This window comes from Protopterus annectens, chromosome 4.part1 (genome assembly GCF_019279795.1).
Source record: "Protopterus annectens isolate FY-2018-M chromosome 4.part1, PAN1.0, whole genome shotgun sequence".
NCBI classification, from domain to species: Eukaryota; Metazoa; Chordata; order Ceratodontiformes; family Protopteridae; genus Protopterus; species Protopterus annectens.
Window position 1 is genome coordinate 821,732,706 of NC_056734.1, and position 15,148 is coordinate 821,747,853.

The 15,148-nt window shown below is 38.7% G+C and overlaps 1 protein-coding gene across 9 annotated transcripts in view; it reads right to left on the reverse strand.

Annotated features, from left to right (window-relative positions):
* Positions 1–15,148, reverse strand: part of GIGYF2 (GRB10 interacting GYF protein 2) — a 2,932,407-nt gene that overhangs the window by 324,252 nt on the left and 2,593,007 nt on the right. For all 9 annotated transcript variants that reach the window (XM_044070588.1, XM_044070589.1, XM_044070593.1 and 6 more), the window contains one exon: positions 5,773–5,907. In XM_044070588.1, coding sequence (XP_043926523.1) covers positions 5,773–5,907 — 135 coding nt within the window. The remainder of the gene's footprint in view (positions 1–5,772; positions 5,908–15,148) is intronic.

Below are 15,148 nucleotides of genomic sequence, written 5' to 3' on the forward strand. Positions count from 1 at the left end.
GGCTCCTAAGAAGATTATTTGCTGGGATGGCTGCAGTCTTGACTTTTGGAAGTTGACTGTGTATCCCAGAGCTTGAAGTAATTGTATGACATAATCCAGGTTTTTTGTCAACATCAGTTTGTCGTCCGCTTGTATGAGGCAGTCGTCCAGGTACATGTAAATTTGTATACCCTGGAGCCTGCAATGAGCAATTACTGAAGCCAGGCATTTTGTAAACACTCTGGGCGCAGTAGATAAGCCAAATGGCAATGCTGAGAATTGATAATGCTCTGGCCCTGCAAGAAATCTGAGGTATCTTCTGCAGCTGTGTCTGATAGGGACATGCAGGTATGCCTCCTTGAGGTCCAGAGTAATCAGCCACGACTCCTTGCCCAGCATGGGAAGGAGTTGCTGTAGAGTCAGCATTTTGAACTTTGGTACTATGAGAAAGGTGTTTAATGCGGACAAGTCCAGTATTGGTCTCCATTGAGATTCTTTTCTTGGAACAAGGAACAGTCTTGAGTAAAACCCCTGTTCTTGTTCTTGTTGTGGAACTCTTTCTATTGCTTTCATTCGAGTCAGCAGAGTGATTTGCTTGATAGCCTCTGCCCTTTGATGTTGTGGTAGATTTGGCATGCCTTGTTTTCTTGGTAAGGTATGAAAATGAAACCTGTACCCTCGGTCTATAATGTCCAAAATCCATTTGTCCTTTGTCAGTCTGTGCCAGTTTTCTGCAAACAGAGATAATTTTCCACCCAAGGGAGCTTATAGTTGTTCCCTGGTAGGCGGTAGTAGAGGAAAGTCATTGAGTTTGTGGTTGTTGGGCAGGTGAAACCCCTGCGTCACTTCTTTGGTTTCCTGGCTGCCATTGTCGTCCCCTGTAAGGGCCTCTGTATTGGCCTCTTCCTCGGCCACACTTCGGTATCGTAGAATGCAGGAGCTGACCGACCGGCACTTGCGAACTGCTTCTGCTTCGGGCACCGCGCGGCAAGAAAGACTGAAGAAAATGGCGTCGGCTGATGCTTATATACTCCAGCCGCTCTGACGTCGGAGAGAAATGCGACATCAGCCGACGTCGGACCCAGACTTTGGAATCCGGCCGACCGAGGGCTGCCTGAGGCAGGACAACCCACATGTTATGACTGCAGTTGCATTCTTGAAGGACATCAGAGTTCCTTTCTATCCATATTTAAGTACAAAGTGGACCAATGGATGGGTAATTAGAAATTTACCCCTGGCCTGGCTCCTATGTTTTTGCTGGACAGAGACAGTCAGCAAATCGTCACCTACATAAATCAAATTAGTGGGTCACATTTTATTTGGATTGCATGGCTAGGCTTATAAGGGAGCTAGCTGATGTTAGCGTAGTATGCACCTATTAACTGTAAAGTATAAATTCAGTAGGTGTGTTGGTGATTTTTCACAGCATGTTGCTTCCCCTCCCATTTTTCTTCTTTCCTTTCTTCTCTACTGGTAACTGAAAAATTGTCTGTTCCCTGATGACCTAAGCTTGTAGAGCAATTTATAACGTGGTAGTTTAGTACCTTAAACTGTTATGCAAATACAAGTAAAGGACATTTGTATAGCAAACTGCAAGGCACAGAGGAGTTAGGAAAACTGGACTGTATAAATAAATGCACTGTCCTGATAACTACATAGAAAACCTTACAATTTAGCACAGAAGCAGGCTAATACAATTATTGATTTTTAGCAACAAAATGTCAACGTTATTGCTTCTGCTCTGCTTGTAAACTTAGGAGACTATTCAGCTCAATTAAAAAAATGAACATCACTTGTCAGGCAAGCTCTTCATATTTTCAAAATGTGCGTTACTGGTCTTCTTTTAAAGTTCCTCTCATATCTGTAACAGTTAAATCACAAATAAATATTAAGACATCTATCTGATTTATATGTTTATTATATATTATTTTATGTTAAAATTGTTGCCTGTAGACAATTCCAGGCAACAATACTAAATTTCCTTGATTTAGTTGCTCTCTTCAGTCTACACCAACTGTTAAATCAAGTTTGGTCAGACAGCACCTGATCTGTTTTGACTTGCCACCTCTTCTTTTGTTTACCTTTCCTTAACCACTTATCTCAAACTAGGGTCGTACACATCCTGCTAATTACTTCTCTTGTCTTAAGCTTACCTCAAACAACTTGATTAGTTCTGGTTTGTCTGCTCCTCCTTTCCTCTTATTCGCATCACACTTTTTAAAGGATATTACAAAGTACCCTGTAATCTAAAAATTTTCGTCCAAATATATAAATTGCAAAATTTCTGTCAATTTAAATTGCCTCCTTCCTCCCACAACTGCTCCCAGAAAAACATAAAACATTTCCTTTCGTTCATTCCGCCAGTTTTCTCATATTCTTGTCTCTTATTTCCTGCTGCTCTTGCTTAAACCCACTAGCCAAACCTCAAACTGCCAAGGAATATATATCTTGTTCTTAAGAATCTTTAAAAACCACTGCTATATGTAACTCATAAATGTTATTGCCTTATTTTCTCCAAATGCTTGGATCCATAGATTTATCTTTCCCAACACTTCCCTATTTTCTGTTTGTTCCAGTAGTACATTCTTCTAGAGTTATATTCTCTACTTTGCAGATAAACTAGTCTTATTTGGGCTGTATATTTCCTTTTTTAACCTATCCCAATATCTACCCCTGAGTCACAAAGGTCTGTGAGGTATATAATAATAGTGAGACTACAAATATTTTCAAAGTCTGCATTGTCTACCTCCATATCACATACCGATAACTTCCACTTCTCTATGTTTCTTTATATTTATGAACTGATCCCAGTTTTCTTGTCTGTTTTTCACAGATCTCATTACCCAGATTCATAAGTGCTTTATCCTGTAATTCCCAAAGAGATGGGGGGTATGCTTGAACTAACAGCCATGTTGGAGCAAAATTTATGCACAATGCTTTGTCTTGCCCAGATTTCACTTATATCCTGATTTTTTTTTTTTTTTTTTTTTTTTTTTTTTTTACAAATTATCCAAGTCAAATATTCTTGCGACATTACTGGTTGGGTCTTGTTAAATACATTATATTAGCAGCAAACAATGCCATTTTTTGCTCTGTCCCCATCCAATTCCATCCTCTTATATTTTATGTTTGCCTTATTTTTTGAGATAGAGAGGTTCTAAGCAGATTGCAAATAAAAGTGTTCACATATGGCAACCTTGTACGGTAGCTTTTATGATAAGCTCATTAGTTAACTCTGGCATTAACCTTTAATATGGTCTTTGCATCATCATAAATTTGTTGTAATAATTGCATTAGGTCTTTTGGAAACCCCATCCTGTTCACTTCCCAAAGATATTGGCATTTTACTACCACATGCTTTCTCTTTATTCTACAGTAGAAGTACCTTTTTAATTTTTTTCTACTTCCTTATGTATCATACAAATAGCAATTATATTATCAAAAGTTTGTCTATCTTTCATAAACCCACGATGGTCCTCTTGAACTAATTTGAGAAACATTACTCACATTTTAGCAGGTAATACTGCTATACACACTTTATATTCATGGTTCAAAAACTGAAATTGGACAATATGACCCAGGGTTAAAAGGATCTTTCCCCTCTTTCACCATTACTGTTATCACTGTTTTTTTTCAAGAACACGGGGACCTCCTTTTAAGTACACAACACTGAGTAAGTTATGCCAAATGGGGGTCTACTACAGTTTTTAACTTTTTCCAGATTTCTACTGAAAATCCATCCTGACCCAGTGTCTTCCCCATGGTCTGTTTTTGAATTTGCTCTTTCATTTCCTGTAGTATTACTGGACATATAAGGTCTTTAGTGATGTGATCTGTTAATCTAGTTAAAGCTAAATCTTTCATAAGTTCCTTATATAACACTTCCCAGTTTCCTTTTTGTTTTTCTGGTTATACAACTTTTCATAATATTCTCTAAGCACTTAGAGAGGCAGTCTCTGACTATTCTAGCTGCCTTTGCCTCTCACATTTTTAAAATATTTGCATTTTTTGCTTTGTCTACAATCCAAACAGCTTGAATTTGTAAAAAAAAAAAGATTTTTGATGCTAATTTGTTTAAACATTTCCTTTGTATAGTTATGTTTCCTCCAATTTTTTGAGTTCCCTGTTTCTATCTTCATTAAATCGCCTAGTCTCTCTTATAGGCTTTTAATTTTATTCAATTATTATCTTTCCACTACTCTTCTTTTGTCCAGTTCCACTCTTTCTAATTTTCTTAATATACCTCAATTTCTATTTTAACTTGTCCAATCTATCTGGCACCAAAAGCTTCAAGAAGCTACCTAGTCATCCTTCCCTTTATGGACCCCCAAAAGGACCATACTCAGTACCTCATTACACCTCTCTCTCTCCAATGTGTTTACTATGCATTTGCACAATTTTATACAAACAAAAAAATGTTTATTGTTGACCTACTGAACTATATCAATGTAAAATTGTTATTTAGCTTCTTTTTAATGCAACTTTAACTTTATGCATGTAACCCAACATATGCGAATCGCTTTGCTATAACTATTATATCAATATTGTTTAAAATTGTACTGTATTACTGGAGCTTTTCTCCTCGGGTCTCCACTGAAAATGGGCCACACGCCCAGTTGGACAAACCCGGTTAACAAATGTCAATAAATGAATAAAAGCACATTCATCAGGAGGAGAAGTTTCTGTGGACCATCTCTCCTCTGTTACTAATTCCAGAATATCCCCAAAGGAGAGATCCTTGGGTGGAATCTTGGGGAAACTTCAACATCATCTAAGTCTGTGTCTTCAGTGACCAACTTGGGTGAGGAGTCTATATATGTTTCCATCTGCATGTCCATTCTGGGGAATTTGTTAATGGGGGCTTTGATGGAAACACCTAGGAGTCAGACAGGCAGCTCAAATGTTGCACTTTTTCAAAGCTGATTCGATCTGCCCGTCCACATTGACCCGAATAAGAGGAAAGAAGTATAGGATCCACTCAGCATCAGGATGGATCTCAACTAGGAGGATGCACCAGTCTCCTTGGTCCAGCCAAAGCTGGGGGGGGGGGGGGGGGCAGTATAATGGTTAAGGTGCTTACTTCGCTGAGGCAAGGAACTGGGTTTGATTTTCACCTCTGAAAAGGAAATTTGCTAGGCTTAACAAAGGCCACAAGGGCAGCTAGCCTAGTACTTACCGATAAACCTACAATTTTGTGGGATAAGACCTCAGCTGCATTGTTGAAAGAGGATTTCTTAGAAAAATTATATATTTTCAAATGCAAATATGGATATTCAAAGAGACATGAGCAAGTACAATATCATCACAGAGTGGAAACTACTTTCACAAAGAAAACCAGGCAAAAAACAATGATCATATTTTGAAAGTTAATACACCGGCAGAGTTGCAACCACTACTATCAGGTAACCTCAACAGAAAGGAAGTGGCCACTATTAATTTTATGGGTGGGCCATCAACATCATCAAAAAGCATGAGGTGACCTATTAAGGAAGAGTGGACTCTGATAAGGGTGCCGCGGGCTCCCTCTGCAGGCAGAACAGTTCTAGAGTACAAATTCTCAAATGACGGAGAGCTCCTAAAGATGATGAACTTACAGCACACCTTGGTTTTAAAGAAGTCAAACATAACTTATACTACTTACAACTGGGGCAAGAAGGAATATCTCATACTCCAGACATAAACTGAAGTCCACGCACTGCTCAGGTTTAATATGAATTAACTAAGCTCTCATAAACAGCATGTTTGTGTGGTCACAAAGGGTATTACTGACATCAAAAATCTCAGAGAAGGTACCTCTTCCCGTTGTAGCCTCTCTCCTTCTTCTTCTAGCTTCTGAATTTCTGCCAAGGACAAAGCATTCTGAGACTGCTGACAGACTGGGGCTACTGCTGCTGCTGCTGAATGACCCCACGTAGAAGACGAGGGAAGCTGAAATGAGAAAATTATTACTACTTAAATGTTTCTTTTTAATTTATTTTTGCACAAAGCTACCTATAAAATCCACATATCTCAAACAGTTTTGAGGACAAAAGTGCATCTTCATAAGCATGGTTCAGATACATATTTTCGTTAAAATACATATGTGAATTTTCTTCTAGTTAAATTCAGAGTCCAAATGTCATGCGGACAAGTTACATAATAGGGTAATATCCGCATTGTTTACAGGGTCAAATTTGTAAAGATGGAATTACTGTACAACGGGGACTAAGCTGTAAAAATGTACATCAGTAAATATATTGAAAATAAATCTTAGCTATCCAAAAACAGAAACTTTACACAACTACGTGAAAAAAGACTATGCAAACACTTATGTCAATAACCAATATCCATAATGGTTCTCTGCAAATGGTGATGCAGGAACTTTCATCCCATGCCTTCGTGCTCACCTCTTGTAAATATTTCAAGTATCATCAGTCATGAGGACAAGACTGCCTTCACAAATACAGAGTATCATGTGCTGCGAGTATGATTCATACCTCTCAACCTTTTAGATCAAGAAATCTGGACAAAGCTAAAAATAAAGGGGGGACAAACACACACAAAAAAAACCTAATAAAATAGAAAAGTTTTGCATCAGTGTGCATTTTCTGGAGAATATAACATCTGAAACTAAAAAATGTCTGCTATTATTTAGTGACTTCTATCCTCAATGATTTGCCAGAAAACCACATATTTTAAGGAAGAAAGCAAAATTATCAGGCAAAAATCTGGGCATTCTGTGAAACTCTGGACAGCTGAGAGATATACTAATGGTCCCTAATACTTAACCACTACTTTAACAAGGTTTTACTTGTAAGAAAATATTCCAAACTACAGAAGTACAAAATTATAAATGTGTAAATAACTTATAAGTGTTAGTGCTACATCTCAAATTGGTGGTTAGTACAGCTACAACAAAAGCAACAGATCAAAGGTATAAAGCCATCCACAACACAAACCCTTAGAAAGACCAAATAAATACAATGAGTAGTGAACGATCATGCCAGTCACTATTGCTAGCTTTTCTCACCTTTAAGCACATACACCTTGATTAATGACTTCTTCTGATCAGAAAATTATATTTAAACAACTGTCTTTCTAGACTGATGGAACAGGGAATTCTTGACCCTCAAAAGACCCCACTTGGAATTCACAAAACACTGCTTGCTACCTGGCACTGACTTTTTCAACTAAATTTCTTAAACATGCAGTAGTCATTTACAAATACTTTATACAGACTATGGATAATTGCTCTGTTTCATAGGTTCCTAGGTTAAGTTCTAGGCTAGCTACCTTTGTGGGCCACTTTAAATCTATCCACTTTCTCTTTCAAAGGTGAGAACAACACTTTGTACCTCGTGTCTGTAAGGTAACCACCTTAACTATTATGACAACCCCAAACCTCACTGCCAACCTAACTCCATTAAGAGGAGAGCCTCGAGACATTCCTTAGCTCATAGGTTCGTAGTTAAGTATGAGGCAAGCTATCTTTGTGGGTCATTTTAAGCCTAGATAACTTCCGTCAAAGGTGAGACTCCTGTACCTTGTGCTTGTGAGGTAAACACTAAATGTTACACCAACTGCTATGGAGATGCTGGAGATTGACTGACCTTACACATTTAAAGTATGTGCTCAACCACTAAACTACATCCCCTCACATGATTATAACATCCCAGATGGGTGTGAAACCCATGATCCCTGGCTTAGGAAGCCAATACCCTAACCATTAGGCCAATGGGGCCTTAAAAGTGTACATTTTTTATATGGAACTAGCCCTTTTCTTTTAGGCTTCTTTATTGCATTCAAATGCATTTCTTACAAAAATTCATCTCTACTTGAATCAATTTTCAGCTATAAAGTTTACATTTTTAACGGCATTTTCTTAAAAGGTTTACGTTGGCTATGTACAAAAATGTCTATGTCACTTTATCAATACTTACCTTTCTTTTAAATCTGTAGTAATTGGTATTACACTCACAGTAAAAATGTTTCATGTCATCATTATGTTATGCAGCTAACTACTACACTTCTTAACGTATTTTCTGTAAAGCCTGCACATTCTGGCTTGTAATAATAGACGAAGAAGGCTCTCAGTGATCAGACGACCCACACAAGGTTAACAAACAAATGCTGTATTTTTCTTTGAAAAGACCTCCACGGTGGGTTAGCATGCAGAAAAATTACACACCAAATGAAGCAGAAGACAGACAGAATGGGAACTCAAAGCAAATCACAGTCCTTGTAAAAATGTTTTACTCCATAGCAACTACTTAAATTATATACTTAAATTATATACTAAGTGCATATCAACAAAAGAGTAGCCTCAAAGTCAAGTCTTCAGAAATGGTAAAAAAGTGAATTCTGTACCCTTCTCTCCTCTTCACATACTTCCTAGTTTTCAAAGAAGAAAATATAAATATGACAGCCCTAGACAGCACAGTCACTACTGTAAGGTCTTAAATATTCTGTCAACAGAAACTAAAAAGTGTCTTAATTCATCAGAAAAGAGAGAGTTCATAAAAAAAAATATATATATATATATATATATATATATTCATCTGTATTTACTCACAGGGCAAGATAAGTGAGAAACTCACAGGGCAAGATAAGTGATAAAGCATACTACTACATGTGTAATGCCTAAAATCATTAATGCAGGAAGAAAAGTTCCATTACATACACATCAGACAAAACATATAGTATAGTAAATGTAAATATGTAAAAATACTAATTAAGATAATAGGAACACAGTCATATATTAACCGACATTTACAAGCTACTAAAAGATGTCCAGCAACATAATCCCAGTACTTCCACAGCAGAGTTGCACTCAGCACTGATAAATTATGGAGTACAATGCCCCTTTGAGATGCATCTTGCTAAACAAATCAATCAATCAATCAATCAATCAATCAATCAATCAATCAATCAGAAAGACCCTAGTAGCTCCTAACCAAAATCACAGGTCTAAAGTCCATTAGCAACCAGACAGCCTGGAAGCTCTATTCCTTTACTCAGTGCCTTATAAGTTTTGAGGTGAGATTTCAGACTCACTCACTGTGCCACTGGATACACAATTGTCCTGAGCTTCCTGTTTCTCTGCAAGTCCAACATCTCTACTTGTTCTAGAACCAGAGACCTAAATCTTCACCAAAACATAAAACACAATGGAGGGATAAGTTTATAACTCAGCACCTCATAAACCTCTGGAATAAACTTACCCTGCATGTTAAGCCACAAGACTATATCCTCCTTTAAACAATAGATAACTGGATGGATATCCCCAAATTTACTCCAGGACTGACTGGTACTGACCTCCAGTGCTGCCTGAGGAACAGGGACGGCCTTAGCTGAAACGGCACCCTAGACAAAGTACTGCTCTGGCGCCCCTTAAGCCCTACCCACAGATGTGTCACTAGGCTACTGGCATGGAGGCCCTAAAGCCTAGACAAGAATTTCACCCATGCACACACAGAGTCAGCACCTGTTTTCCCTGTACAGCAGCAGGGACACAGGTGGGATCCCACGGGCGGATTTTCCGTCTCCCATCCAGTTGCCCAGGTTCCTCTTAAAGAGGGCTAGTGAGGGTAAGGAACATGTTTTAGAGACTATGAACTGTCATTTCAAAAGATACCACTGTACTCTCCCCCACATGCAGTGTCCTTGCAGTTAGTACTTAGATTTAAAGTAGAGAAAAGTCTGTCAACTAAGCCTTCCCTAAAACAAGACCATCAAGAAAGACTTTGCAATTAGAATGATCCCTATATTTGTTTGAAGAAAACTGACAGAGCAAGACAAACGGGAACCATCACAGAGTTTGTTGAACAGCAAGTTATTGTCATTCCAGGGAGATGGTGTGACTCCGACAATCACCCAACTAAACATAGAAGTGGTAACAAATGTGACTGTAAAAGAACATTGCGAATCACTGTTTTGAACATTTTACAACAAAACATTTTAATGTAGTATACCCAAGTTTTAAAACATGATAAACAGAATAACTGAAGCCTCTATCCAGAAAATATCCCATGGCATACCCATCCATAAAGGTGGCAGCTCCATTGAACTGAAAAAACTATAGACCAATAGCTATCCTTTCCCCTCTGGCTAAAATTAAGGAAAAGTGTATCCATAAACTCTTACACTAACTTATTCAAAATAATCTTCTGGCCAACTCCCAGCATGGATTTAGACCACAGCACAGTACCACCTCAGCCCTCCTCTCCTTTTCTAAATGTCATAAATTCCAACCGTAACAATCGGTTTCTGTTTCTCGATCTTACCAAGGCCTTTGACATTGTTAACCACCAGTTACTCTTACTTACCCTAATTCAGTAGGCAAAACCAGGAATTCGCTCCCATCTGACCTTACTGTGATCCCCTCCCTTAATCAGTTCAAAAAAATCTAAACAGTATTTTAAAACTCACTGGTTATGTCCTTGCTCTAACCCTGAGTAAAGCCACATCCACTTCCATAATCCTGCAATTTTATTTATAGCAACTACCCTCTTACACTAAGTTTTGAAAAGAGAAACTAATATCTTTGCAGATACTCTGCATACAGGCTACAACTATAGGTTTGATAAGAGACCAACATATTTATATACACTTCTGTATATAAACTGTATTCATACGCTTGAAATGTGAGACTAACTTGTACGTTAATACCATGTTTGTGCATATACTGTAACTTGCTTGTGAGCTTTTCTCCTGGGGCCTCTGCTGAAAATGGATATGTATCCAGTCGGACTATCACAGTCAAATTTAAAATAAACTAAAAATAAAAATGAGCAGAATATTTACATTTTGCCACAGCCAAGAACAAGACTGCTAAACCAGGGGTCAATTTGCAGCTACCCATATATTCAGATGATGTTTGAAAAGTGCAAGATCATTCCCTTTCTCTATTTTCTTTGTATAGAACCACACCACTATGATATACTGCTTTTTATTCTGTGTTACATCATGTGAAAAATCAGTAACTCCATACACAGGAATCAAAATAATCCTAGCATTAGGAAATGTAAAACTTTTCATTATTAAGTCTCACTTCACTTAGTAAGTACCCCAGGTAAGTACCAATTTCATGTGATACAAGACTGTAGGGCTAAGAAAGTCAAAAACTACTCATACATCCCAATGCACAACAATGATAACTAAAGGAATTAGAAAAAACATGGTAATACTCTGTCCAAGTAATGTTTACAAATTAAGTTACAACAGCAAGAATAATAACTCAATAGTAGACCCCTATATAATGCCCATAAGAAACAGATCATGTGTCAGCAGAAAATCACTGGTATCAGCCCATCAGCTTAACAGATTGTCTGATACAGTGCATAAAGGGACATCACCTTCAGTGGTTAAACACACTCAGCAAAGCCCTCTGCATACATTTACTATACAAGAAAGCATATAACAAGACTCCTGGTGCACTGAGCTACGTTTTTTGGCTTTACTACATGGATTGTTTTTAAACTTCCTGAAAAAAGAAAACGTTTTGACAGCTGCTCGTTTATCAACATTCTGCATATAATTAGGAAAAACATTAAACAAAGAATGCAGTTCTTAACACTGACATTATGCAGCAGTTCTGATATCAGAATTGTCTTTGGTCTAACATAGCTGTTAATTTCAGACTCCAGTAGGCACAACTACCTGCACAACCTTTAAAGATACTGCATGCAACATTTGCAGACCATCAAAGCATTCTAATAAAAGACAGTTTAGTTGATAATCTAGATTGTCTTAGTATGCATTTTCTGTAGGATATTCAAATATCTGTCACCACTCAGTACAAGACTGTGCAGGTGATTTGTAAAAAAAAAAAAAATTGTGTCAGACAATGAAAAACAAACTGCTGCAAAAAACAGGAAAGATAGTTTACATAACTAAACGCTACGCTAAGCTAACCCAGCCAACCCAGAGCAGGAACACAGCATTTCTCATTCACTTGACAAATGGTTACCACTTCCTCTCACTCAGTTCTATTTCTTGTATGACTTAAACTTATGGAAGCCTGTCCTTATATTCACTTTTTCATGCACACTGCTTTCACAATTAAAGATTGTGGCTCTACATGCTTTCACAATTTCTTTGAGCTAAGTAGCTTGCCTTTTTGACAAACTACTCTCCCTTCTTAAGGAGACACCTTGTCCCTGCATTTTATACCACCACCACACATTCACAAAAACATATTGGAATTCTTATCTGCAATGTTTATCATTCTCTTTTACTCATCTAAATAATTCTGCACTGAACATCAGCTGTTCTACATTGCATTAGTCTTAAATTTTATACACCATAACCTTCTTTCAGCTTTTTCCCGGTTAAGGGTCGCCACAGCGGATCACCTGTCCACTCGTGATTGGCAGTGGTGTTTTACAGTGTAGAGTTGCCAGCCCGGCGCCCAACCTTCCACAGAAGGCACACACACACACCTAGGGCCAATTTAGAGTGTCCAATCCACCTACAGCATGTCTTTGGGAAGTGGGAGGAAACCCACACGACCACAGGGAGGACATGCAGACTTCCACACAGAAGGCACCCCAGCCAAGGATCGAACCAGAGAACCTCTTGTACACCATCACCAAGAGAGAGAAAAAAACAAAAGGGAAAATAATTCAATGATCAGGAGGTCAACTGTCTCCAAACCACTCTCCTCACTGTACATCAGAGTCTCTCTAAACATGATCCACATGCAGAAACACATCCCAAACAATTCACATATCAGCAAATGAGTCCAAAAGGAGACTCAATGTTCATGCAGAACACATGGAACCCCACCACATATCACTTCCCCACCCCACAAAAACAAAAAACAAAGCAGCTTTATGAAATTTCACAACACAAACCCCTCCATGGACTCCCAACAAAGGACAATGCATTCAAGACAGATCATCACAGCAGCTCCAAGTAGAACCACAAAATGGATGAGGTTTTAAAAACCAAGAAACTGGTGCTAACAGCCACAAAACTGAATTCTTGCCCTTCCCCTCACCTTCCTTCAACACCATGATGAAGTTTGCACTGAGCAAGCAAACATTACTCAACAAAACATGTAATAACAATAAAAAAAAGTTAAATATGCAAATATCTACTGATATTTAACAAAATGTTATATGAGGTTAAGGTACATTTAGAATTTTAATCAGACAGTTGTCCTTGCAGGTTTAGGAATTTAGAAATCATGCATAAACAAAGAAGACTATCCTCCCCCACCCCCGGTAATCGAGAAAAAAAACACACCTCTTATGTTCGTGTGTGTGTGTGTGTGCGCTAGTTACTAAAGCAATGTTTTACATTCAGATGGTTAAAAAAGTGATAATATTTTAGCTACCGTGAAGACCTAGCAAGCATGGAGTACTGGGCCTTAGCATTCCGAACCTTCCCAATCCCAACACACTGAAAGAATGTGCACGCTGTCTTTACTGGTTTCTCTGCTGTCTTCTGTTCATAATTATTAAATTAATCCATTAGAAATCCGAAGCTATAGGTTAACATTTTCTTGCCGGCACCTTTATTGGCTGTTGCATGTGCCTAAACAAATGCTAAATGGTGAATGAATGCCCTTAAGAGCAGCTTTCATTTACTACAGGACAAGCAGCCAAACATAGTCAATGTACTTTTAAACATCATATTACAAGAGTATTTCAATAACCCACATTTCAGACTCAAAAGTTTCTACTCTCATCTGCGCTACATTCCCTTATGTTCACTCCCCGGTTGTTCAAACTTTGCCTAAAACAGGACATTTACAGTTTTCCTGTTACAGATTGTTCATTTGCATTATCCCTACATTATTTCATCGATTACCATTTATATGCAGCTTCACACGACTGCATACAGTTTCCATACTTTGATTTTTATTCAATTGCTGAAGCCTGTACGCTGTACTAACAAAATATTCGGCTGCCTGAAATCTGAAGTGAAATGAATGAATGATGAATCGACTTACCTCTTCAAAAGCCAAGCCGGGAAGCAAAAAAAGGGACAGGAGGAGTCATGCAGGCAGCAGGAAAAAAAATCGCACTTGTAGCCTGGGTGTTGTACAGAGAACCAGTCCGCTGATGATCCACGCCGTCCAGACAGTCCACAGATCAGGAAAGTACAGTTTTGTACCTACCATAAATGTAGATGTTCGAGTGTACACCCTGCTGCAGTCATCACACTTGGGTTATCCTGTCATTAGGCGGTCCCGCAGTCAGCCTGAATTCCAAAGTCTTGGTCCGGCGTCAGTTGCTGTCGCTTCTTCCCTGATGTCAGTGCACCAGGGGTATATATGATGCATCCGACGCCATTTTCTTCAGTTTTTCTTGCCCCAGATATCAGGTGCCCCCAAAAAGGTGGTCAGTAATTAGTACCAATCTAAAGAATTTAGCACAAACACAACATCCCTCCAGCTATAAGCAAATACATCACAAAGGTATTGTAAAGATTTAGTTAGGTCAGAGGAGGGGGTGGAGGGAGGGTAACCTGGACTGCAGCAGGGTGTACACTTGAACATCTACATTTATGGTAGGTACAAAACTGTACTATGTTCATCGTGTTACCCTGCTGCAGTCATCACACTTGGGTAGAATCCCAAAGCTAAGGATGGGAGGAGGAGTCAAAGAGGGTTAGAGGAGGCTAGAAGGCCCTGCAGAACTGCAGTGGCGAAGCCAGCTCTAGTCTTATAGTAAAGTGGTAAGTGGTAGTGTTTGGTGAAGGTGTGTACTGAACTCCAAGTTGCAGCTTCCAAAATATCCTTGGTTGGCACCCCCCTGAGGAAGGCTGTAGATGTAGCTGCTGCCCTGGTAGAGAGGGGCCTTATGGTAGCAGGAACTGGTTTTCCATGATGGGTATAGCAAAACCGAATTCAATGTCCTATCCATTTGGAAATGGTCTGTTTTGATATAGCCTTCCCTTGTGAAGCCACAGCATAGGATACAAAGAGTTGGTTAGATTTTCTGAAAACCTTAGTTTTATCCAAGTAGTAACGTAGTTGCCTGTGAATGTCCAAGGAGTGCAGTAGTCTTTCTCCTTTGTTCTGTGGATTTGGAAAGAGGGTGGGTAAGTGGATGGTTTGATTTAGAGCCACACTGGATGCCACCTTAGGCATGAAGGAAGGATTAGTTCGTAGAGAAACTCTGTCTTGATGGAAAATGAGGAAAGGCTCTACTGCCATTAGTGCCTGAAGCTCTGAGACTCT